At 37.1% G+C, this 27,739-nt stretch overlaps 3 protein-coding genes across 18 annotated transcripts in view; 2 read left to right on the top strand and 1 right to left on the bottom strand.

Moving 5' to 3' along the window:
- ppfia4 (PTPRF interacting protein alpha 4) overlaps positions 1-6,207 on the bottom strand; it is a 94,248-nt gene extending 88,041 nt beyond the window's left edge. For all 13 annotated transcript variants that reach the window (XM_079597395.1, XM_079597400.1, XM_079597398.1 and 10 more), the window contains exon 1: positions 5,241-6,207. In XM_079597395.1, coding sequence (XP_079453521.1) covers positions 5,241-5,489 — 249 coding nt within the window. In that variant the 5' untranslated portion in view covers positions 5,490-6,207. The remainder of the gene's footprint in view (positions 1-5,240) is intronic.
- A 628-nt stretch (positions 6,208-6,835) lies between these two features.
- On the top strand, positions 6,836-13,380 carry tmem183a (transmembrane protein 183A). The gene is made up of 8 exons (XM_079597388.1): positions 6,836-7,188; positions 7,296-7,385; positions 8,420-8,584; positions 9,546-9,705; positions 10,135-10,315; positions 10,407-10,487; positions 10,569-10,724; positions 12,051-13,380. The coding sequence occupies exons 1-8, from the start codon at positions 7,125-7,127 to the stop codon at positions 12,234-12,236; spliced, it is 1,083 nt and encodes a 360-aa protein (XP_079453514.1). The 5' UTR covers positions 6,836-7,124; the 3' UTR covers positions 12,237-13,380.
- Positions 13,381-14,779: 1,399 nt separating this feature from the next.
- The window catches only part of tfeb (transcription factor EB), a 35,865-nt gene continuing 22,905 nt past the window's right edge, over positions 14,780-27,739 (top strand). Inside the window, exon 1 of one of the 4 annotated variants that reach the window (XM_079597387.1) lies at positions 14,780-15,001. The gene's annotated coding sequence lies outside the window, so the exon portion shown is untranslated. The remainder of the gene's footprint in view (positions 15,002-27,739) is intronic. The other 3 variants (XM_079597384.1, XM_079597386.1, XM_079597385.1) reach the window with 3 other exon arrangements.

Genomic DNA, 27,739 nt, shown 5'->3' with positions numbered 1-27,739 from the left:
GAAATGCATCATGATTTCTATAATATTGGCCCAGTTGCCTAAAATTAAACTGTCTGCAGGGTCGCACTGTTCTCTGAGGGTAGAGTGTAAATTTTCAGAGACTCTGCAAAACTGAGACATCCTCCAATGAGGCAGTGATGAGAAAATAGCATTTATTGATCAGGCTCATCTATCACTGAGAGCTGGGGAATGCTGAGTCGCTCAATGACGGGAGACGAAGAGCAGTCGTGTTGTCAGTGAAGCACAGCTAACTTTATTTCAGGGGTTAATAGGACGGGAGCTGTTCTGGGGTCTGTTATTTTAGAAAAATCCTTAAAGCATTAATGATTGTAAGGATTAAGATACTGTATGACACATCCATAAAAATCTGAGTGAAAACTAAAGCTAAGCAATATGAAAAATCTATGATATATTTGCTGAGATTCTGCTGACAATTTTTTTTCTCTTTTAGTATTATTTATTACAAAATATTTTCCCTTGTGTTTTCATTTGGGGAAAAAGGAGAAAGAATACATTATTTTTAATAGTTTTTTTTTTGTTTTTTTTTTTACTGTATTTTTCTTCTTGATTAAACATTTTGAATCTCATTGGCTTGGATGTTTGGTTGAAATGTTGGATCCTCTGATTGAAAGCAGTCATCCTTTGAAACCATTCAACATCTAATCAAAAACCCTGACTGGCAACCATTTAAAAAGAAATAGATATTAATCTAGCTTAAAACGGGAAAAGACATCAAAAGGCAGTTTTCATCAGATAGACCAGCACAAAGAAGCAGAAACGTCTCAACTCTCCCCGGCAGGACTTCTCAGTATTCTCATGTCTCATACACACACACTGCTACAGAATCCACCCCGCCACAGATCACACACAGTGATAGGGGGATCAAATGGATCCCTTGTTTTGCTATTTAGTACAGCTTACTATTCAAGGTCTTCTTGGAACAACTGCTTGGTGAACAAATTAAACAATCCCACACTTGACCTCCATTCTACATGAGTGAGTAGATGACTCAGGATTTAACTGCTCAACTCAAGAACCATCTCCACATGCCAGTTCCTCTAAACATCACTCCGATAAACAGGGTACAGAGCTCCTCCCCACCGCAGACAGAGACAGCCTGGCATTTCTCCCCACTCAATGCATGGCGTCCGGCCAGTTCCCCAGCCCTCATACCCACTCCACTTCTCCCTGATCTGAATGGACAAACACGTTTGATTGACGGCACTGCTGACAAGCCAACATCCCTGATAGACTATAATTCAAGAGTGAGAAGGAGGATGCTAACTCTGCACTGAGGTAAACCCCATGAGTGCAGGACACATATATCTGTCAGCTGTCTTTGCCAGTTGTCTTAAAGATGACTCTGCAAATTGCAGAATCAAGTCTGTATGTATCATCACCATCCTCAATACCGTCTTCATGCTCTGCATTAACAATACACTCATAATCAATAACACAATGCCAATGAATTTCCAGGACCTAACTGAAGGGTGTTTACTGTTTTGCAATGCACATTTTTGTGTTTGAAAACCTACTCGTACTAGCTGCTCAACAGCAATTACAGACCACCAACCAAAACAGAAGTGATCAACCATGGCAAGGTATAATTAGCTTTATACACTATGGACAGAAATGAAGGTGGTGTGCACTAAACGACTATCAATGAAACAGTTTACTGCACTTACAGCGGCCTATGAAATTACAATACAACGCAATTGGGAGTTATTCACTGAATCATAAAGATATTCAATTGACAGAACTGATATTTTATCATTTATCATTATTATTAAAAATTAAACACCAGCAATTATTTGACACTACGAACGTTTACAGTCGATCGTTTAATATGTTTGAAAGTAATTTATTAGTCTCATCAAGGCTGCCTTGGTGCAAAATTACAGTTAAAACAGAAATATTTTGAAATATTATAACAATTTAAAAGAACTATATCTCTTAAAATGTCATTTATTTATGTGATGTCAAAGCAGAATTTTCAGCAGTCGTTACTGTCTTATGTGTCGCATGATCATTCATTCTAATATGCTGATTTGATACTTGAAATTGAAAAACAACACGAGTTGACCAAAGTGCTTTACAGACTCAACATTTGAACAGAATTACACAAACAACAAAAAGCACAAGAAGACACTCAACACTACACCACATGTACCTAAGAACAGTTAAAAGCAGCAGAGAATAAATAAGTCTTCAACATAGATTTAAAACACTCAATGAAATCACAGGATTTGATATGAGGGAGACTATTCCAAAGACTCGGTGCCGCCACCGCAAAGGCTCGATCTCCTTAGTTTTCAACTGAGATTTTGGAACCTTTAAAAGCAAACAACATAAATGTCTTTACTGTCACGTTTGAACGTTTTAATGCATCCTTGCTGAATAAAAGTAGAATTTATTTCAAAATATTTTTTTTTGTAACCTTTGTAGAGCAAGTCTGGATATCTGATGACTTGATGACATCTGATGACTCTCACACTTTTCATCCACAAAAGCATTCATTGCATGCTTCATCTCAGTATAAGACCTTTACTCCCAGAGACAGCCAATAAAATTAGAGCTTGCCAGGTCAAGAAAGTGCAAACAGTCTGAGGTCTGAGGTTACATGCCATTTGAGGATAATGCAGTATGCAGCCAATAAGTTAAATCAGAGGGTTTAAATGTAAACGTTGGCTGTTAACTTGATTAATTGGCCTCGTAGCAACAGTCTCACATACCCCAGAGCATCACATGAAAGGAGGCATTTTCCTTTGAACAGTCCTAGACATGCAAGCCGCAAGACAGGAAGTCCAATTTTCCTCTAGAGACAGAATGGTGATGCATCTCTCAACTACATACGCTGGTCCTGCTCTCTGTTTCCATGGTTCAGTCATATCATTTTAAAACTAGTTTGCAAGTAACAGTCTTAAAATCTTCCCACATGAAGAGATTTCTTGATCCACCTATTAGCAGTCTGGATGAGCAGGGTGACGTAAACTGAGAAGTAAGCTGCTTTCGCATCACTTGTGTGAAAGACAAAATTAGAGGGAGGGAGACGGGGGAAGGAAGGGGACAGGATACTCAGATGAATCGATAAATATCACTTGTGTCCTTGGCGAATGACCAAAAAGAGCTATGTGATACACTAGAAGATGCCCTCTTCATCTCTGCTCCTCTGAAGCCTAAACTATACACCTCACTACTAGGGGGGAAAGTAAATGCTTTTGACATGCATAATTGTAGGTAGGATTTGTCTTTAAATTATAAACTGGTTGCCATTATTTGACTGGGATGATCTATTATTCTGATTGTGCGTGCACAATCACAACCGCTGACATTTCTGGGACACAGATATTCAAGTAAATGATGCACCTTTGTGAAAACAAGTGTTTACCTGCCACCAGCAGTTCCACAATGCATCCCCTATAATTGTGTGGGTCCGAGACGCTACTAAACAGAATGCACACAAAATGAATAATAGATCAGTTTGAGCTATTTTGCCAAAACAATTCATCTGGGAGCATTTCTTCTGAGAACAATTATTGGTTCATATACACATTTGCGGAAAAATTCCACCATAATACCATATTAATGGTCACTTAAGTCATAAACAATAAGGGAACCTTTAAAGCTTCAGTTCTCATTGCCATATCCATTTAACTAGATTGAAAGATCTTACAAAATCAAATCATCATTGTCTGTTAGATTTGAAGTTACTATATGTTTGTGTACACATAAAAGTTAAAGGCAGGGTAGGCAATTTTGGAAAGGCTAGCAAATAGCAGGCCCGCTTTGAAACCATGAGTTCCCACCCTCCCTTCAGAGCGTCTCCAAAGCCACGTCTCCTTCAAAACACATGAACGAAAACAGCTGAGTCTGCAAAGTGGCACGAGACGAGAGAAGGCGTTAAATTACCTCATGTCTCAAAGCACATAACAATACAATGATAATGAACATAAACATAAACAACTTACAGATTCATTTTGGCATTGATAGTGTTGACAAAGAAACGTATAAATCCCAGTCTGGGTTGCCATCTCGTAATCACGGTTTGACATGCCGTGAACGCAGCATAAGCTTGTTGTTTTGGTTCAGGAGGAACTGTAAAAGGCGGCTGCGCTTGGTGACTGTCTGTCCACAACTCTGCATATTATGGAAAGCACTGATGACTGATGTCTGCGCGAACAGGGTGCGTGGAGGTATGGAAAAACATATATTGACAGGCAGGTTGGACATCCTATCATTGCATTCGGACCGAATGCAATGATTGGACAAACATTTTTTGGTCCTGAGACTTCCTCCGAAGATACTGAATGTACATTTAATATTTATTATTGATTGCTATGAGGAAGTGAAGAGAGTTCCAACCAGTATAACAAAAAGATTATAAAAAATTGCCTATACCTTACCATTAACAATTATTGTTAAGCAGACACAGACATTTAAAATGTTTAGTCTCTTCTAGGAAAACAGATAATACTGATTACTCACTACTGGTAACTAAAAACAGGCCTGCTGTGAGTTATGAGGTTTATATCGATAGTACATGCTTTTGTTGAAGCCATCATCCTGCATTATATCAACTTTTTCTTTCTTCTTTTTATTTTAAATAATCAAGACATTAGCAAACCACACCATAAGAACTCTTTAAGGCCCATCCACTCCCATTAAGCACTGTGCTATAGATATAATATGCAATCAGTAGGCCTATGCCTATTATGCTTCAAATCAAAGTTTGTAATGTTGTGATTCACCATGTACTTGGTCCATGGCTAAAAAGTCTTAAACAAGGACATCCCTCTGGGAAAAATGAATGTCTTAAAAATCCATATGGGAAAAATATTTCCAGAACCAAGACCGTTGAAAAAGTAGGCGGGCCGGGCTAAACAAAATGGGATGAGCCCTTTGGCATGTCCTGCCCCAACTTCCTGTTTCCACAGGAAATATGTCAACACTAGTCAAGCAATATCATGGGGTCTTTAAACACATCAATGGACTGTTAAAAAAAACTATTTTGAATTAACTGGGCTAGTAACCATAGTTTCTTTCAAAATAGGTGCTACAGTCAATTTGGGAACATAAAAATAGACGTTCAAATTAGCTTCTTGCACTGTTCGAAGATCTCACATTTAATGTATTGCGGGTTTTAAAGTTAAAAAAAAAACGCTATTTTAGCGTTAACTGGTAAATGATTACGCAACTTCCTGTGTACCTGTGTCAGGTCAGGTGTGTGTGTGTGTGTTTACCTGCGGTAAGGCGGAGTTGAGCTGTCTCTGAAGCACGTCTCTCTCGTGAAGAACATCCTGGAGTTTGGTCTGCGACTGGATGAGGGTCTCCTGTGTCTCCCGTAAAGACTCCAGCAGCTTATCTCTCTCATCTAACATATTCACCATCAGCTGTTCAAAATTAGCTTCGGCATCCGTGCCGTTCTGAGAGCCTCTCTGGGAACTCACCGAGTCTCCTTCATTTATGGTCGGCATCACTTCGCACATCATATTGCTCGGTGTACTATGAAGTCTAAGTCAAATTGGGAAATTGCTTTGATTTTTTTTTTTTTTTTTTTTTTTCAGGAATGAGGTGCACTATTAATATTTAGTGCCATTTAAATGCACATTAATATCCATGTATTTTAAAGTGCATCCTCTAATTTCACTAATTGCATCCCTGTCTGGATTCTTCACACACCTTGACCTCTCTGGTCCATGACTGTCGGCCTTTTCCGCTCTGACATTATCCACCTAGTTTGACTTGGAACTCAATGCATTTCGATGCACGCTCATCACAGCGCTCGCCACATGCATATTCCGATTTCAGCTGCTTGAACCTTGGAGCCCTTCGCTTTACCATCCACCAGTTGCCATTAACCTTTCAGAAAACGTTGAAATTCGCGTCTGCCGCATCCTCCAGATCCCTCTGCCACCATCATCATCATCATCTCCCTTCACGGCGAGCCGAGCGAAGCGCTCCTCCCTCTACGAGCTCATTCCCGCTTGCAACACAGCTATTCCGCTATCTCCACAAACATTCGCGCATGTTTTAAAATATGAATGCACCGACGCTTTGGTGGATGTAAAGGTTAAACGTCTCCCACGTCGTCGGCGAAAATCATATCCACCCGGCGTGGCTCTGTAAAGCTCGTGCAAACAGCGTAAAATCGGAGTTCCTCACATCAGCACCACGCGACTACATGACTGTCATGCACGAGACGCCAGTGTGAGAAATGTTGTCTCGCGCAGTGCCCTCTGGCGGCAGGCAGGTGCATAGAAATGACGGACCTATCATGAAGTGTTCAAATATATAATATTTAAAAAAAAAATCCAATAGGGATTTTTTTTCATGCATCTTTTGTAGCAAATCTCATATTTATAATAATGTTATTAAATGTTATTCAGAATTTTATTCAATTGTGTTGCATTTTTGTGCATTGTTTAATTAACATAAATGTTTTAATTAAAACATGGTTTAGATAGATTAAATAAAGTAAAAATAAAAGAAGAGACAATTTGTTTAAAAAAAAGAAAATGTTTTTTTTCTGGTTGCTCTATATGGAGTCAGTTTTCATCAACACCGCGATCAAATGATCTTGATCAAATGTTGAGAAGAATCTCATGAATCTTATTAGAAATGCATAATCTAAAAGGATTCCGTTTAAACTTCCTCCTAAAATTTAATTTCTCGAGGTTCAGTAGTCTTTTAATGTTTAGTGACTCTCCGATATATTTATTTGTATAAATATTAGTACTTCAAGAACTTTCAACAAGAAAAAAAGAAACAGCTGAGGTGACGTCATTGTTTTCCGGTTTAAAACCGTTTAAAACCATAGACTGTAAAAAAATAAAACGTACATATTTTTCTCTGAAGCCTGGGCTTATGAATATACATCGTCTGATTGGACGAATCATCTCACATATGATTTCTGCGTCCAATTAGCGTCCAGTCTTCTGAGTCGTTTGCCTTCTGAGATCTCGCGAGAATGTACGCGACCTTGAGTGTCAGTTCCATAATGGCTGAAGATCCTGGAGGAGCTCTCTTTAATTTCACCCTCATTTTTATCGGGTTTTCGTTACCTCTGCTGGAAAGATGGCAGGGCACACAGCCTCGATAAACGGCCACAGACCCCCGCTCTCGTCATGCCCAAGAAAGGGAACCGAAAACGGCTGAAATTTAAAGCCGAGGATGTGTGCTCGGAGTCAGGTAAAATAGCGAGACGGGCTGATGTTATGATGTGTGTTGAGTATATAGCCCAAGTCCACTTTAATGTCAACTTATTTTTTTTATATTCCTTCATTCTTTTCTCACAGTAACTGTGGCTGACTATGCCAACGCTGATCCAGCCATCGTGAAGTCAGGAAGAGTTAAAAAGGCGGTTGTTAATGCTATTGAAAAAGAAGGTAAATTCAGAAATACCAAAGTCACCATAAAATCATTGTAATCATGGCGGGACAGCCTGTCACTCATTTGAGATCATATCAATAGACTGCATTAGTGTCCGCCCATGTTTTCAATGGCGTTGGTTCCGGAAGTATTTTTTTCTTTTCTTTTTCTCATAGGACTTTAAAAGTCTTTGTTTAAGAGTGTTAAACCATGAAACAAGTCAAACAGCTACGAGGTGAATCACAACATTACAATTGTATTTGTAGTTATGGAAAGAACTACAATCCCATGAACCATTGCAAAAAGCGTAATAGAATTGAAAACTAACTTACTCATTGAAACATGTTGATTAAATCTGAAACAATATATTTTAAGTTTATTGCAAAATAGGCATATATGTCCTCAAATATTAAAGTATTTTGAAAGCGCAGAGAGAGGCTGACTCATTACATCGATCTAATTGGTGGGATTTTCTGTACAGAATCATGGGTAATTCTGATGTTAAACACAATTGTTTAAAGTTGAAATAATGCAGGCTGATGACTTTAACGAAATAATATACCTGAGGTGGCCTACATTCACAAAAAAATTGGTCTAAACACTCAATTCATATTAGTTTCACGATCTCATTATGAACTTTATGAAGCGTCAAAGTGGTAGTTGCGTAGCTGTCAATGGAGGGACAGAAAGCTCTCATGTTTCATCAAAAATATATTTTGTGTTCCGAAGACGATTAAATGTCTTACTGGTTTGGAACAACATGAGGGTTAGTAAATTATCAAATAATTTTCATTTGAGTTAACTATCCCTTTTATACACCTGCCTGTGATTTTACAATTACAGCCTAATTAGTTGATTCAGGTGTGTTTGGTTAAAACTAAACTCTATTCAGGATGATGAATCTCCAAAAGCTGGATTGAACACCTCTAGTTCATATTATTTAGAAGATGCTGTTATCCAGTATGTTGCGATTATCAGTATAAATTGCTATGATGACATTTGACACTCTTAAGATAAAATAAAAAAAACGGTGATCTTTATTCTTTTTCAGTGAAATTACTCTGTGGACTCGAGGCATCACAGGGTCCTGTGCAGGAAGTGCTCTCGTCTGCAGTCGGTGTGAGTAACGCAGTTCATGAGAGCAGTGATGAACTGGACTCAGAGGAAGGGGATGAAATCAAAGAGTTCAGCAAAAAGAAAAACAAAAGACGCAAAGGTAACCACTAGTGAGTTTTCTAATGCAGAGTTTCCCAAACTGGGGTTTATGAGGGAACTGAAGTGGGTTTGTGAGTTAATGTAAAGACACTTACTTACTAAAACACTCACCAAAAAAAAAAGTAAATATTTTATTTCCTTACCTGCATGTCATGTGATTATTATTATGGTTAGTTCACCCAAAAATAAAAATTCTTCATTAATTACTCTCTCATGTTCCAGACTTCGAAACACACAAGCATGCTTTAACTTTTGTTTACCATATTTGAGTGCTCCATGTATTTTCACTGATCAATTGTTAATTTAATATATGAATAAAAGCCTAAATTAAATCTGTTCATGATATGAAGCGATTGATTACACCGCTTGATTCATTTGATGCTTTAAGAGAAGATTGTAAAAGAAATCGTGAGTTTTGGCCGAAAAGACCTTCAAAAGAGGGATAGAAATATTTTAGGTTTCATTAACCTCTGTCGATCATCATCACCTCCTAATCATCCGCATATATACTGACAGTCTCCTCTCCACCAATAAGCTGGTGTGTGGTGGGCGTTCTGGTGCAATATGGCTGCCGTCGCATCATCCAGGTGGTGGTTGAGGAGATTCCCTTCTTATATGTAAAGCGATTTGAGTGCCAAGAAAAGCGTTATATAAATGTTACTAATTATTATTATTATTAAAAATATCTTAATTGAAAGAATGAAAGTCTAGTGGGTTTGGAACAACACAAGGATGAGTAATTGATGAAATTAATTGAGTAATTTTTTTGGTGAACTTATCCTTTAATTTTAAATATTAAATTAAGTTTAAATTAACTTAAGGGGTGGTACTTTCATTCGTTATTGAGGTGAAAGGGGTTTGGCTGACCAAAAAAGTTTGGGAATACCTGTTCAAATGTATTCTGATATTATACATTTTCTTGTTTGTTGATATTAAGTAAACCCTGTCATTATGAATGTCAGAACACAGTGAAAACATAGATGGAGAGGAGTATCCCATTGATATTTGGCTTGTGCTTGCTGCATACATTCGTCCAGAAGACGTCTGCAGATTCTCTTTGATCTGCAAGAATGCGTGGACTGCCACATGCACTGCTGCATTTTGGAAACGACTCTACAAAAGGTAGGCTGGCAAAAAAAAAAAAATAATGATTTAACATATTTAGTAAAATAAATATGTCGAGTTAATCTTTAAATTAATCATTTTATATTTCTCCTTAGTTTTTAATTGTATTGTTATTCACACAATGCTTAATGGGATTGTCCTTTTGTCCCTCATTAAAGCTGTTAAGTGCACAGTCTTGTACCTTTTGTCTTTTTGTCCCATTTTTCAAGTTTGTAATGTTGATTCACCTCGTAGCTTCTTGTTTTTTTTCTTCATGTCATAACTCTTTAACAAAGACTTTTTTATAACCCCTGTGAGAAAAAGGAATGGGAAAGATACTTTTGGAACCAAGCTTGCTGAAAATGTATACAGGCACTGTTGTTTTCCCCATCCAGGGCATTTATGCATGACTAAATTCCCTCTTGATGTTTTTTTACCTTTCCCCAGGCACTATAATCTTGATGCAGACCTCCCCGATCGCCTTCAGCCTGATTTTATCGCGAGGATGCATTGTCTTCGTGCCCGTGTGATTCGCTCGCTTTTTCACTTATATGAGCCCTTTAGCTCGCGGGTGTCCAAAAGCCCTTCTCTTCCTGAATCTACACCTACTACACTCCTCAATTCCAAGGTGTGTAGATGATTTCTCTTTTAAATGCTTCGTTTTAATTTACCCATTTAATGTGAGGATTTTTCTGTTGTTGCCTTTCTTGTTCCTATAGTGTTTATTGTTTTGGATCCACAAAGTTTCTGGAAGTAGGTCAGAGCCGATGTGGGAATTCAACTTCAAGTTTGTGAAACTGGTATGCACACAACAACATTGTTGTAAAAGCAGAATACGAGATGATTGCATTGTTTTAATTTCATTGTATTTTAACTTTCAGCCAATCAAGAGCAAAAATGGATGTAGTATTGGTCTTCAGCTGCCCAAGCAGTATAAAGATGTTCACACTAATCCAGACTCAGACTGTTATCTACTGCGGGTCACTACCCTCAATTTCATTTTTACTTCTGTTGTGATGGGCATGACATTAACTTTGGTGAGTTATGAGAGAATCTATTTAACATGTTGTTATTATTATGTATATATAACATTGTTTAATTACAGGAGTAAGCTATGTTATATGTCTGTAATCCCTTTGCTTAATCTAATCATCAGATCATTAAAGGGTTAGTTCGCCCAAAAATGAAAATGTAAAAAATTTACTCACCCTCAAGTTGTTCCAAATCTGTATGAATTTCTTTCTTCTGCTAAATGCAAGCAAGACGATATTTGGAAGAATGTGTAACAAAACAGTTTATGGGCACCATTGACTTCTGTAGTATCGCAAAAAAAATACTATGGAAGTTAATGGGGCCCATTAACTGTGAACTATCCCTTTAATGTTCTATATATTGTAAATGTGTGTAGTGAGTGAAAATTCGCCCATACAACATTTGGCATCTTCCGGTATCATTTGTCGCTTTAAAGCCATTCACAACCCCTCTCCCGTAGTAAAGTATCCATCAAATATGCCCCGCAGAAGTACAATAACGCACGTCATTCCAGGAAATCCCTATGGGCATCATACTATCGCTGTAGCTGAGTAAACAGAAGATTAAAAATGTTGTCTTTAGTTGGATGAGGTTCATAAATGCTTCTCATGTTGGGAAAGATGTTCCTTTTTCAAATTCACGTTATAAGTGACCTAAACTCGCAGTGCTTTCAGATGGAGCAGCATTTACTACTGATCACAGAGCCGTACGTCACTGACAAGCTGCACATAACAAATAATCGCAGCCTTTGTGGTTTCGTAATCGCAATAAGCCAAATCGGTTTAAGGGCGATTTCATGTTAATTGCGATTAATCGTTCTGCTCTACTTCAGAATATTGCCGGAAGTAGTAGGTCATCAGGGTTCTTAGCACCTACTGTTTAATGAGTATTTTGAATTTGGACATACAATTATTTTCACACACCTAATAGTAGGGCATTAGGTATATACAGGCTCGTATGTTTTTTTTTGTTTTTTTTTACTTGTTGTGGGTCTCCGAAAACACCATTTCTGCATGAGTTTGTTGTGTTCGGGTTCAGAACGACTGATAATCTGTTAGTGTTTGATCCTCAGTCTATTATTGAATGCTATTCAATATTCAAAAGTCTGCAAATGTATGATTCCCTAAAGGTTGTGTTGTAAATTCCAGCCTTGAGTAATCTGCTCCATGTCACTTGATATTTGTAGCGTTGAATCTATAGGCTCAGAGGAACTTCAGCGTTATGCCTAGTGGTGAAGTTGCCACATTAATTTTTGCTGAAGTTTTTACTTGCATTTTCACAAGTCGTAAATGTCATAAATGACAATGAATCTTTCGCTCCTTGTCTTTCAGTTCAACATTAATGTGAGCACAGACATGAGGCACCACCGAGTGCGCCTGGAGTTCCAGGATTCACCAGTCATTCGAGGAAGGAAATTTAGGGGTGAACAGGGGGTGCAGGTAGTGCTGGACCCTGTCCACAGCGTGCGTCTCCTGGACTGGTGGCACCCTCAGTACCCCACATCTTCATTTAATTAGACTGCTGAACTCCACCAACCTTCTGGATTATAGAAATATTGCAGAAGACAATTTGGGCCTGTTTCAACCAATCATAAAGTCCTGAGTCGGCTTGGCAGTCACTTTTTGTTTTTCTGTTGATTTTTAGGCTTTGCGCTTAGTGTGCTGCTTTTATGGACACTTTAGTTTGATCAGAAGTCCTAACTCAAGGTCTCAGGACATTGGAGGAAATTGCCTTTAATAGTTCGGGTAGCTGCCATATTTAATTTGACATAAATGAAAACAAAGTGGGATGTCATGCTGTCAATTTTCACGCTTTTTTTTTTTTTTGTCCACTAAAATGTTTTTTTTTTAATAATCAAATTCCAAGTGCACAAATGTACTTTCTGAACAGACTGTACTTGCCTCCCTCAGTTTTCGTGTATGGCAAAAAAATTAATCAAATTAAATAGGACATCTACATCAGAAGTACATGGTGTGCTTTTCTTTCCATTTGAAATTGATTTAGTAATTCAGCATCAAGTCATCGTAACAATTGCATAGTTGGATTTGCATGACTCTAATCTTGAATCATATGTGATTTTTATTTTATTTTTAGAGTCGGTGGTTTTTGTCTGTCTTTTGTAGCATTCCCAAGATTCACAGGAACTGTAGATTTTTCTCACTCCGTCTCTGCAAATTTGTGATTTGGTAAACTGGATGAACATTCAAATCTATCAAAAAAAATTGTAGTGTTAAGAAAAATATCTTGAGGCTGTGCTGGAGAGGTGTAGCTTAACCCATTTTGAATCACTTTTAGATTGGTGTTAGATTTAGGGAAGAAAAGCTGGCATTTCATGTATTCAGGGCTTTATTTGGGGCCATTGTGAGTTCGACTTTGCTGTGGTGCATGATTGCCATTTTAAAGTGGTTCTAATTGACTGCATTGGCGAGGGAGTTTCTAAGTGTTGTAGATGTTAAAGTGTCTTGGTTAAAAGATTGACATTGTGATAAAGAGAAGTTATTAAGCTTAAATCAATGTGCAAATTTATTTCCTTATAATCAAATATAGAAGTTTAAGTAAATTCAGTTTCTTTTAAGCCTTGGAGCATTTTGTTTTAGACTGGAAAGTTGCATCAGAGGACACCGATGTTTTGGGCTATTAAATAAAATGAGCTGTAATCTCTTCTGTGGTTCTGTCCTGCATGGGAAAGTATACTGACACCAGGTGGGCCAAGCTGAAACAACAGTGGCGTTTGTCTGATTGTGTTGCTCGGTTTTGATTGTAATACCACTGAATTACACACTATAAGATTATATACTTGCTGGAGTTAAGAACAGCTGTGCATAAAACAAATGCTTGACAACTGAATGCTGCAACTGACCAATCACAATGAAGATGATATATTTGTAATGAGTGAGAAATAACAGTCAGCTGCTCTGCCTCTGCTTTTATTTTTCATTCTGGCTAAATTTATTTGCACTAGTAACCGGCTGACTGCATTATCCCTTAATTTATAGACGATATAAGATTCTATATAATTATTCCTCCTATAGTCAATTGTATCCCTTAACTCAACTTTGATCACCAAGTTACATATTTAAACATCTTTTTCTTGTAAAAAATATTTCTTCATGTCTTAAAATATCTTGAATGTAACTACACCCTTGAATATAAATCATGAATATGCAAATGAGCTCAGCCTCCACTCACATACAACAGTTTAGAGATCCACTCAGTCAACTTTACTGTAGTAAACGCTGCACAATGGCAAGTGGAAATGTTTTAATTCAGCCACATGTTTGAACCAGAAACTGATTGGTAAGAGTGAAAAGGCTCATCTAAAAAGTCGATGTATCAGAATGTTAATGCTTTTTATGTATCGCTCTTTAGGAAAGGGATTAATATTATTAGCCTTTTGCTATAAAACGGCTAATGTGTTGCTTATGTTACACAAACCTGTTCTCGTTTGCCATCTCAGTCAGACAGCTTCCTTCTAAAAATCAGTATTCTTAGAAATGCTTTGAACCACTTAGAATGTCAGTGGAGATAGGCATATAGTTCATATAACATCGTAGTTTTATTTTTTTATATATCAACAGAAAAATATATACCTGGATAACCTGGCTTCTCTTGAGACGCCCCTGCTTCAGAGCATAGTTAAATATATGCTAAAGCCTGCACACACGTTGATGTGATTGGTTAGTAGTTGTGATGTAAGAAACACCAGCGATTTCAAACCACAATTTTGAGATTTGCATGGCATTACACTTTAGACTTGATTTTCACCACAGAGCTATTCAAATGTAATGTTTAATGTCATGCAATTAAAAAAATAGTTTAACTGCTCATAAAAGTGCGCAGAAAGTGAATGTAATTGCTTGTATTTAAAATTTGTTTGGCCCTGTGCAACAGTATTTTCAAAGGTTTACATAATAAATACAGACACGCACAGCACAGTTATGTTTACAGTCATCCTTTAACATTGTCCGAACTGAACGACATTTCCCACAATGCCCTGTGCGCGCTGTGATTGGTGGATGCGGCTGTCACAAGTGCCTACAGGTGACTGGTGTACAGCGCTGTCACATCACGGCGCAGTGAGAAAACAAATCGCACATCACACAGGGGAGTGAGTGAGTGAGTTCTGCAGAAATTATCGAGAAGTTGTAAACGGTGCTCTTTCGCAGTTTCGCTTCCATACGAATGTAGAGGGAACTGATACCAGGTTGACTTGAAGTCTGCACAACTGCCGCTCCTTTCCAAAAAACTACGTCCCAACTTTGTACTTTCTGACCTTCAGCGGGTAAGTGATACAGCCCATTGCGCTCCACTCTTGTGTCTAAATAAGTCTGCCTCTGCTTGAGTTGCATTAATGTCCAGCTTATTCCATAGCGACAGTGTTTACGTACATATTTTACATGTTAACAATAGGCAGAAGCGCAGTTGGTGCGTATGCTTTTCGCTGTGTGAAAGTCATTGACTTGTGCTGGAGCGAAAAGTGACTCAACTGTATATTCATAAAATTAATAATGCTTGAAATGACTAGCTATGCCTTAAATTCAAGTTGTCTACGCTCTCGTGACGTCTTTATTTTTGTTATTGAATATATATTTATTTTCGATGCTTTTCCCTAGGTCAAGTGTTTATAAATTGACATAACTCATGGCTATTGCAAGATGAATGTGCTTATATTGTTGGCACAGAGCCATACAGGCTACTGCTGATATCTGCATAAACTCTAAATATGTATAAACAGCATCTTATGTAATGCGAACAGCGCAGCGTGCGCAACCACCACATATGCGTCCCTTATAAAAGTTTAAGCTATTTACACATAATGTACAAATATAGCGCGCAAGTTATTTATAGGCAGCATAAGCAAGGCATCTGAATATACTTCCTAGTCTAACTGAGACCATGACAACTTCAGTATGGCTATCAGAGAACACATTAACCATTTATGCGCATGCTAGTTTTCTGATTAAGCTCGTGTCATTTAAGAGTTTCTTACGAAAACGAGCATATTCTGAATAAGCGTACAAATACTCATAATACAATTATTTTGCAATGCTTTATATATGAATATTAGTATAGTAGTAATGTGTATATATTCCAATATTAATCTGAATATTCTTGTGCATGTGAATGCAGTCACTGATAGTCTTACTTTCAGTATGTGACACAATCACTGTGTAGTGAACAGTCATTCTGTCACTAATCCCAACCACAATGTCATTATAATATGTTTGAGAGTTGTAGTAGCTACTAGCTAGGTGTTTTTTATGATAGCGTTGGTTTGGTTCAAGTATCAGATAACCCACACTATAAAAAAAACAGTACATGGCTACAGTATAATCCAGTATTCGGATTTAGCCAAGCAAAAAAGTGAACAATGCATGAAGGTTTTTGCCTCAGTGAAACTGATAGTATCAAGTTAATCCCTTGTTTGTTTATTATCGTCTTTCCCTTCTGTCATCCGCAAACCTTCACTAAGGGGAATTAAAAACATTTAAATAATTTTGACTGCATATTTAAAAAAATTCTCAAATAAAAAGTGAGGCTGTGAGAAATATATAGTTTTTCTTTTAGTCATTCAGCTGATGCAATATTGAAAATGTATCTTTATAAAAAAATCCTTGTGTTGTGAGAATTAAACATGACAAGACGGTTGTATAACATTAGTTAGGTTTGGTAGGTTAGTTTTCTCTTTGATTTTGTTGTCACTTTCACACAAGTGAAAAATCTCAGCCTCTGGCTCTCGCGTTTCTCATTAAATTGAATGGGCCTGTCCAAACGTTCCCTCTGCTGCTTCTTGTAGTTCAGCTGAATCATCCATAGGATACATTTTCTGGCATGCCAGAAAATCAAGTTCACCCACAGGTCATATCAGAGAGCGGCAGAAAGCTGGAGGCTTTATCTATCCTCTCTGATGGTAAGCGATAAACACACAGTCTTGTCGCAGGTGTGGCACCACAGCTTTATCCATCACACGCGCCGACACGTTTGACCGGTGCATGTCATCCAAACAAAGTCAGAGCATTAGGCGGCAGTTATGTGTTTGTTTTGATGCAATTGAGTGACTTGAATCAGATATACACAGAGAGGAAGACAGTAGGTATGGCTGATGAAAGGTAACTCCAGAACACTCACCTCTCCCACACACCTGTGGACACACAAACACCCAGCAGCGAGGACAACGGTAAACACATGTGTTACTGTGCATTTGGGTATTTGGGTTGGCTTGCTGTTTCTTTGTTTCCATTACGCTGCCTTTGAGTCAAGCATTTTAGTTGAACATAAACCACACTTGTGTTAATTCTAGACATGACCCCGTCGTCTTGACTTAAAATGAGCTGCTGGAACTTTAGTGGAACAATACGTTGGTGTACACAAATGAACAGTGGCGCATAAGGTCTATACATGAAAAAAAAAAAAAGGAATTTAATACAGAGTAACAATGGGCGCTGCCATATTTAGAATATTGTCTTTAAACTTCCGTTTTTTGCGGTCGCTCTGTATATTTCTATGGCATTGCTGTCCATGAGTAATTGGCTTTTGAAGTGGATTTACTTAATAGAAAGTTAACGGAAGTTATCATAAGGATTGTAATGTTTAAAGCAGATGTCTTAACAAATGTCAGTAGACCGGGAAGATTTTAAAACGAGCCATTCATTCATAAATGCCTAAGATCGCTGTGAAAATACAGACCGGAAGACAAAAGACAATGAGTGCAGCGCTGAAAAGGGGCGGGGCTACATAAGGTCAAAATGAAAATTCAATTAAATGACTGTTGTAGTATCATCATTTGATTGAATTGTAATTCAGTATTGTTTGGTTGAACAACTAGCGCCCTATGTTCAGGCTTGAAAAAAGAAAGGTCAAAGTCTTTTTTTTTTGCCAACTCTTGCACCAAATCATGCGCCAAAAGCCTGCTTTGTAGATGTAACCCTTTCCTGTAAATGTGAAACCAAATTTTGTTCCTCTCTGCTTGTTTTCACAATGCTACTCTGAGGCGATACTTGAAGCTGATGGAGCGTGGAGAGAGAAAGAGCAGTGGGCCATTTAATGCAACAGCTGTTCTCCACAATGACGGAGGCATTACTGACTGAGAAAGTAGAATGTACGATGGACAATACGGCTCACTGTTCTGTTTCTAAAGTCCGCTGCACAGATTTTGGCCATGGATTTGCTGTCTGAGAACATTTTCAGGAATTTTAAAAGAAATATTTGGTTATGAATAATCTGCAGTCTTGGTCAGCTCAATGTGACATGGACACGATTTCCTGTCTTTTGCGATGAATCTGAGCCTAAAATTCTGCATGGAATCAAAATGGACCCTATTTGCTAGCTCACATTACTAAGTGCAAGTTAATCCACAGACAAAATTGTGGGTCTTTGTAATCTTTAGTCAAAATGTGAACATTTGCTCCGCCTGTGGAATGATGCGGTTAAACATTCATCAACATCGTAATCCTGCAATATTTTTTATATTTTCATTTTTAGAAATATGCATTTACATTGTCATTTATAACACTATACTTTGTATTATATTACCTTTGCATCAAATTACAAGAAACTAGTTAACGCTGTTGTGAGGGTGTTTCTTATAGTGGCTATGGGAGTGATGTTAAAATTGGCGTCTTTCTCTCTTCTGACTGCCATTATCAATCTCTCTCTATTTTGCCCTCTTTTTGATGGTCGTGAACACACTTAAGTTTTTCTTTTGCTATTTGAGCAAATGGGAACACTAAAAACATATTTCATGTACAGTAGTCTCTCATTCACCGCTATAGAAGCTTACCCAACTATGACGACTTCCGCTTCCACCCAGAAGTGTGAAAAGGGTCCATGGCGTTCCTTCTCTGATGACATCAGCGTGATGGACTTCCAGTGGTAAAGAAATGTCCTTACTATATGTGAATTTCATTGGATTCGAGTTTGAGAACTTTTACACATGATTTTGCAGCGCCGACCAATAGCAAGCCTGTCGGTTCTCCATGGGCAGAGATTTGTAACTTAGCAAAACTGAAGATTCAAAATGGATGAGACAAAAATTCTGGTGGTGTCTACTTAACCAGACACTGCAAAATTATAAATAATATCCATACAAAAAGAGGCTGTTTGGAAAGCAGTTATTTAGTAGTGGTCTTAAATGGCTAGGTCACCCAAAAATCAACATTGTCATCTTTTACTCACCCTCATGGCATTCCAAACCTGGGGTGCGTTTCACCTTCAATGATGTTCGTAGCTTGTTTATTATCTACAACGATGCATCATTTTACAAACCAACTAGTCACGACTGTTTCCTGAAACTGTAGTAACATGTTTCTGAAACTTTTTTTACATCTGTGGTTTGAACCACATTGGTTCAACAATATAGGACTGTCCTAATGTCGTCACACTCAGGTGGAGGAGTAATAACTTCTGCTAAATAATCTATTCGAGATCTCCGAGAGGCTTCTGTAACACACATTGAACAAAAACAGTGAAGTACTCATATATATATATATATATATGTGCCATGTCATTTTGCTTTATTTGATGTTTGGTTCATAAAGGTTTCCCTCATACGTTATACTCAGAGTTCCATTGCGCATTTTACGCACTCTATAAAACGGTGGTGATTGCTGACACTAAAATATAGCTATAGCTTAAAATGTATATATATATTTAAATCAAATGATGTATATATAATATACTTAGTGCTAGCTTGCTTATTGAGCCAGTGCCATGTCATTTAACAAGAAACTATGCTTCTAACCACAGGTTGAGAGCTGTAGTTCTAACCATGTAAGTTTGTGTTGCCGTTTAGGAATTTTCGTTGGAACTATGGTTTTGGGAAAATGCCAAATAGTTGATTATGTTGGTAACACTGGAACTTGCTGCTAACAATGCTTTCGGGAAACGCACCCCTGATGATTTTTTTTTTCTTTTTTTTTTCTGTCAAACACACACATAAAAAAAAAAATTCTATATATATATATATTGAAAAATGTTGTAATGTTACTTTTGTCCATGAAATAAAACGTTAATTGGGTCCACTGTTGTTTTGGACCCCATTGACTTTTATTGTATGGACAAAAACAGTTAGTTTCTGGACAAAGACAGAAATTTTTGAATTTTTGAAACAACACAATGTTAATTTTTAAGCGAACTATCCATTTTAAACGTCTATCGTTATAATTGAAATGCTAAACCAACAATTGGACACAATCCTCAAAAGCACCGGATTTGATTTATAATGTAATTTGCAACAATTAATGTGCACATTTCATAATAGTTCTAAGCCTAATTCATGACTTCAGGAAGCTGTTGCAGTGCAATCCAACCTGAAACCCGACCAGGCGGTCCTGTTCTTATGTATACAGAAGCGCAATATCCTGTTTAACTTCAGCCTCATCTTCACTGTATGCATTAGCAGGGAGTGAAGATAATGTGATAAATGGTTACACTTCGAGAGTCTTGTAGTCTTTTAGTATTCAAGATACAAATCAAAGGTAATTAAAGTGTACATAAGGAGGATGGAAACAGCAATGTGGTGTTCACAGTGTACTGAGGAAAGTGAAGGCCAGAAAGCACAGTGCAGAATTATGTTAGGCCCAGCCGATCCCAACCCTGTACCCCTGGTTCTGGGACAGTTACGAGAGCAACAGTGATACAAATGTATTTTACATTTCTATAATGTCTTTACCCAGCTGACCAATGATCTGCTGATCCAGTCAGTCTCCTATCCCTCTGAAAACACACACCGTTAATGCTAAAATACAAAAAGCCTTTTCATGAGATGAAATGTATGTAGCACATATGCAGAGACACAGTAGAGGAATCTGTAGCAGTATCAGTACATGGTTTAATTTAAAGTTCAACCTCTTTAGGATGATAATATGGTCATTAAAGGAAGCGCATGATACATATTTACTATTATAGTAGTTCAAGCTTTTAAAGGTCAGTTTCGATTTCAGTAAATTATTGTGCAAATCTTGGCAGATGGTGGTTCTCAAGCAGGGGTCCAGGGCCGACTAGGGAGCATCAAGATTATTTCAAATAAAACAAAACGAGTATTAAAATAAGCTAAAACGAATATTTATTATTCACAAACTTTTAATTTACTTGATTTTAATTAATATGTAATTATTTACCTTATTATTTTTTATAACTGTTCATAACTATAAGTCAGTTATATAAAAACATAGATTGGTCTAATTTGATACCGAAAAGCAAGACTGATACCCCTAACTGCTAGTTTGTAAAACTAGGTCTTAAAGATAAAATAATGTCAAATAAAAAAAAATAATAGTCTTAAAATAATGGCTATGTTCAACTGGCCCATGGAATATTATGAAATATAATTATTTTAATAATCAATGTTTAATTTATTAAAAATATACTTATTTTAGTATATTGAGACAGTTTCTGTCATTTTGTATTTTTATTGATTTATTTTGAAAATTAGCAGCTTTTTCATTACAGTAGTTACACAAATATATTGGGGGGCTTTAACAATGGGGGAACCACTAGTCTCGTGTGGCAGGGCTTGTTTACTTGCCATCTGATGCATATTGCGTACAAACATGGGAAGTGTTGGGTAGCTAATCTCCAGTTCCAATCTGATTTATGCAATTAAAACAAACTGTGTTTGAGCCTTTGACCGAGATAAGCTATGATGATGACCAGAGATTGTGCTGTTTACTCTAATTGGCATCATCTGTGTACAGTTGTCCTCCGCTGGCACTGAGTTACCATATTGTGTAATAATAACAAATGAAATTACATTTGTTTGTTCTCCTTCCCATATTGTCTCACAGCGTGCACAATGTTTATTTCAGCATCACCCTGGCCTGTAAATCTCACACAGCTAAACATGGACATGGTTGCTTTCTTTACCCTCTGACTAAGGTCCCAAAGCATCCCGTCTCTCTTTCTCAACCTATCTCTCTCCACACACATGCCAGATAGGCCAAAGCCGGGCATAGTTGCCATACTGTCACGTAAATGCTGCTAGTTTTGAGTGGGGGAGGTGGATCCTGTGTTGTAATGCAGAATAAGCAACATTGACAATCGCAAACAGTGTTCTACCGCTACCAACGCTCCTAATCTCTCAACATATCTCCCAAAGAGCCCGATGGCTGATCTCCAAGCATTCTTGCTTAAGCCCTCACCAACAATTTAACCCTCTGGTATTCCTCACTTAGAGGTCACACTTGATGAATGAAACAGACCATCATTTATAATATATATTTATATAAATATAATATATACATTTATATAATTTATATATATATATATATATATATATATATATATATATATATATTACATGGCTTGGTTAAATTCTAATGTAGAATGCGGTCTGTTATTTCTTGATAGCAGACCGCTGCTAAGTATAACACACCGTTGCCATGAAAAACAGAGCGTTGCCATGGACACGGCGTTCTTTAACGGAAGCAATACAATCGTTTTTAAATCAATAAACTCCTTTTTAAAACAATATTTTGTGTCAAATTATTGATTTATTTGGTAGGTATCCATGTAATAAGCGGGATAATGTATAGTGAGGCGGTTGTTATAGCGAATACAACCCCTTCAGGATGATTCAAGACCCCTTTTTGTCGGGGTCCCGATCAGCCTGTCGGTGTTGTATTCGCTATAACAGCCGCCTCGCTATACAATATCCTTTACATATATTATGTTTAATGTTATTTTTTTGTTCATATAGAAAGTGCCACCAAATACACCAAGTTCCGTTCCTCTCCGGTAAAGTAAAATATTAAAAATGTCACTTTTTTTTCTTTTTCTTTTTTTTTTTCTAAACTTTTTATTCAGTCTGGCTAAAATAACACCTACGTTATTACAAAAACACTCCACAAGCAGACCATGAATATGTAACTTTGGGATCCCCCTCATACATTTTAATTTGTCATTGCAAAATGCACACGTTTTAAGTTTCCTCCTGATCAGAAAAACGGAGGGAAAATAATAGAAATGCCAGACCAGCTGGTTTGGTCTAGAAATATCCTCCTTTCCATAGGCTATTGTCAGGAACACAACAGTTCCTTGGTCATAAACATGGCCTCCTACACAGGAGCTGGATCACTGCAACAGGCCCGCAGCTGTTCAGACCAATGAAATGCAGATTTGTTTCTAACACTCCTTCCATGGCCCAAATACTACTGTAAATAAATACATTGTTGTCTGTATTTAGTTTATTAAACTGCCTCAGTGTGTGCGCACAAGGCTGGTCTTGTCTCGCATGCTGAATGTCAACAAGCCATTTAAACTGCTTTAGCTACAGTTTGCATCTGCGTAACTCTTTCTGTCTGTTTATCATTTAAAAAGCCCCCTAGCGAGGTCTTTTTAGAGGAAAGGTCACCGGTGGTTTTAGTGCTCTGCAGAGGTCACAGCCCCTGAATGGAAATGCATGGTGTCCAGCCTTTTATTACCCATCATGCACCTTCCAAACAAAGCCATTGAAAAAAAACATAGCTTTGTATTGATCACAGAAGCCCACAGAGAAAGGAAGATACAGTGAAGCTTAAAGGTGATGATGGGGGTATATTTTTTTTTTTAATTTTAAGAATCAAATTTAGAATAAATTAAATTAAACTGCTTGTTTCAGTTAATCATAATCAAAGGTTTGTGACATTGCTGAGCACAAAGTTCTTTTCTTAGGGGTAAAACCAAGTTCGCAAGCGAAACGAACATCCAACACCGTCCAATCTGCTGAGAGCGACGTTTAGATGAATATGTAAATATGTGCTGCACGCTTTCCTCTAAATAACAAAATAAACACGCAACAAAATTGAGAAAACAGCGAGCATTTCAATAAGCATAAGAAAAACATCCGATCATAGAAACGTGGATATGTTTGCACCAGCTCTACAATTGTGCCACGCTTGTGATGTCATATAACGCTTATTTATATAACACTGTATACAATAGATTGCTTAAAATCAGTGTGAGTGTCTCAATCGGAAAAGATTTCCTTGTGAAAGAAGGCGGAGCCTCCACGCACATCTATTATGTATAATCGCCAAGGATCAATCGTAGTACCGGTACGAAGGCGTTTACCAGCCGTAGCGAACTTTTCTGGAAGGTTTGCTTTGGCAAGCTGTTTCAAACTCCCCAAACTCCACACAAATTTCCTTTTGGCCTGATTTTTTTCAAAATTACATCACATCAGTTTGTTCTTTGATTTTGAAGTATATCGGGGGCTGTGAGCCCCTGGGCTTTAGTCACAGTTCAGGCCCTCTACAAATGACCTCAACTAGAACAACATGATTATAGAGTATAGCACAAGTAAACTAGGCCTATGCTTTGAAGTTCCTAGAATAATTAATATGCAACATGCCTAGCCCAGTCAAAGTTTAGAGGTAATATTAAATAGCCATTACAATACAATATAATACAGGAGGTGCTCTCTCGGTAGCAAGAAGATACTACTACTAGAAGTTTTTTTTTTTTTTTGTCATATCTTTGGTCAAATTCTCTTTGGTCAAATTCTTAAATCTAATCAATACATTCAGTTATAAAAAAGAATAAAACGACAAAATAGGGATATTACCAATCAAATGAGATCAGAGGTGGCACAGAAGCTGCATCTGAAGTCGCATTTAGTTTTAGAAGTATTTTCACAGACTTTTAAATGCAGCTCAGAAGGCATGAATACATTTACACTGCAATTACAATTATATTAATGATATTATGAGATTGAAGTTTGAATATATATATATATATATATATATATATATATATATATATATATTTTTTTTTTTTAAAGTAGAAATGTGAAATGATTGAAATAAAAAAATTCAATGATTCTTTTCAACATGAATCTAAAACCTCCGGTAGGTGGCGGCGAATCACTGAGTGAGTTAATTTATTCAACCGATTCGTTCAAAGCGCTGATTCATTCAGGAATGGAGCAAATGACTGTGACTGAATTTGGATTCTGAACAGCTAGTATACTACTTTTACTAAATAGTAAGAATAGTATGTGGTTCCGAATTCAGCATGCGTTTAGGTTATTGTTCATTAAATCATTTACTCTACTGATTCATTCAAATACGCTGATTCATTCAGGTACGAAACGGCTTGTTGCTCAGCAGCTGATCTGCTGTGGCTTTGTTTAGAACTTTTTTCGGAACTATACAGTTATCCGGACCACACGTGTGTCTTTTAGTCCCGTATAGTCCATATAGTCATCCCTGATTGGTCTTAACCCCAGTGACGGGTAGGTTTAGGGGTGGGATTAGGGGTAGGCCATCGTATGATTGGTCTTAACCCCAGTGACGGGTAGGTTTAGGGGCGGGATTAGGGGTAGGCCATCGTATGATTGGTCTTAACCCCAGTGACGGGTAGGTTTAGGGGTGGGATTAGGGGTAGGCCATCTATGATTGGTCTTAACCCCAGTGACGGGTAGGTTTAGGGGCGGGATTAGGGGTAGGCCATCGTATGATTGGTCTTAACCCCAGTGACGGGTAGGTTTAGGGGCGGGGTTAGGGGTAGGCCATCGTGTGGACCGTATAGTACCCTATTTCTTTGAGTGAGCAAAACAGACTATTGTGTCTAATATGAAAGTTACTCAACTTGTTTATTGAACCGTTGTATAAAATCATATTTGTGTTGATGTTGATGTTCAGAAAAACAGCACTGCTTGTGTATATCAAAATCAGGAACCCATTACAGAGTTATTTTTGTTAATTTTGTTAACAAAATTAAAAAGCTTCTCAGATTACATCATTTAGCATAAAATGAATACAAATTATCATTCTCTCTAAAGAAATGTGATGTGAACATGAAAAATCAATATTGTATAAATGTGCACTCTTTTAGACTAAAAGCCCTAATGGAGCTATTTAAAGTAATCATTTGATCACAAATAAACAGGAGCAATTGAAAATGTATTTTTGAGTGAAAATGGTTGGACTTATGGGTAAGCTCAGTCTGGCCCTGTTGCTGAGCTGTGATAGGCAGTTTCACATTAGTTTGCCATTAAAACAGAATCTGTAAACTTCCATAAATGGCCATAGACTTTCTGCTGTCTCATTGTTATTTTGGTAACTTTGGTTTATGGCAGTCGTCTTTGCATGGAATTCATTGTGCACCCTAAAATGCTTGTTTAACCTTTATAGAAAGTAATGCACACATACAATTACAAAACATTTCTGGCAGACTGGAATAATGTGAATTAATATTGTATACTGTAACTGTGCTTCTCTACTGTTGGATGAGTGCTGCTATGGGTCACGGGAAGCAGCGAAAATACAAATAAAAACACTTGCCATTTATTTTCAGTTTTTTCCCAAATGTTAGGCAGATAAACAAACTATGTAGGATATTTTACCAGTTTTAAAATGTATTCCTGTTATGGCAAAGCTGAGTTTTCAGCATCATTACTCGAGTCTTCAGTGTCACATGATCCTTCAGAAATCATTCTAATACTTCTGTTCTTTGATGCACATACTGTACATATTTTAGTTGTGATGCTTTATAGTTTTGTGGAAACCATGATAAAAAATGTTATATATTATTTGATGGATAGACAGTTTAAAACCTCAATTATTTGGAACAGAAATACTTTGTTATAAATGATTTTGTCTCTTTTTAGATCTGTTTTATAATGTCTCTTTTGTTCAATTTTATGTATCCTTTCTGAATAAAAGTGTAAAAAAATGTTTGCAGCTTTTAGGTTTAGTACATTTTGTTGTATAGAGAACCAATGGTATACTGGCACTGAAGCTTTCTATAACAAAATTAGACCTTTTTGACCTTAAATGTCAATAAGTTTGGTCCTCCAATGTCATTCTAAATGTCACAGAACCCCATAATGCAGAAATCTATTTTTTCATGTGCACATGATCTAAAGCAGAGGTGGGAATTATTCAGGCATAATGCAATACTCATTTCTTGTAACTAACATCTCGCTTCCTCTTAACTCACCCTTCCATCAGTCTTTGTTTTGTCTGATTGTGATTCATTACTGTGGTGGTAATGGTTGATGATAGTCCTCTGTGTGTTAACTACACACGCTTAGTTAGTAAATCCATGGCCCAAAATCATGGTGTCATTCCTTAAATTCCACATCTGGCCTTTATCAAGGGCACTTAATGGAACTTTTCACTTAATATAAACCGCTTGTATAATATTTTGACTATTTTGATGACCACTAGGGGGAGACACAGTTTCACAGCTGTTGTTTTATTCTGAAAGCACCATGTAACATTTCTTAATGTCTTTGGCTTGATCTTGCATGTTAGGAAAGCTCTCACTGTATCATGTTTTCTGCTTTCTAGCAATTCACCTTCCATTACATTTGACGTTTCACACCCTAAAATACAAGAATCGAAGCATTTGCACTTTAGCATTTAGTAGAATCATTTATCCAAAGCTTCATTCATGGTTCACATTTTTGCCAGAATATTTACTCACCCTCATGTCATTGCAAACGTGTATGACACTTTCTTCTGCGGAACACAAAATAATAATTTTCTGGAGCATGTTGGGAGCAACCCCATTCATTTTCATTGTATTGAGAAAAAACTTTTTGCAAAATATCTTCTTTTGTGTTCCAAAGAATAAAGAAAGTCATACCGGTTTGGAACAACACGACGGTGAGAAAATTATGACAGAATTTGAATTTGTAAGTAGACTATCTCTTTAATAGCCAATGGTTATGCTTTTTCATTCAAAAGAGCTGCTTTGATCATGTATTTTAATATTAACTCCTTGTGTTTACCACAAGAAAATTGGTTCTAACCGACATGAGGAAGCAAATGATCTTTATGAAGTGTGACTCAATTGGACTGACTGAATTTAGACATGTGAATGGGGATTTCTGCATTTTAGACGCACTGTTTAAAGTAACTTTGATCATTACATTGAACGGTTATTGTATGATGCTTCTATCTTAAAAAAGCGACAGCTTGTATATTACCATTTAAAAGTTTGGGGGCAGTATTAAAAAATTACCCCTTTTATTCAGCAAAATATGCATTAAATTGATCAAAAGTGGCAGTAGTCTGTTTCAAATAAATGCTGTTCT

The sequence above is a fragment of the Phoxinus phoxinus genome, assembly GCF_949152265.1.
Source record: "Phoxinus phoxinus genome assembly, chromosome: 22".
In the NCBI taxonomy this organism is placed as follows: Eukaryota; Metazoa; Chordata; class Actinopteri; order Cypriniformes; family Leuciscidae; genus Phoxinus; species Phoxinus phoxinus.
This window is presented reverse-complemented; position numbering and strand designations above follow the sequence as displayed.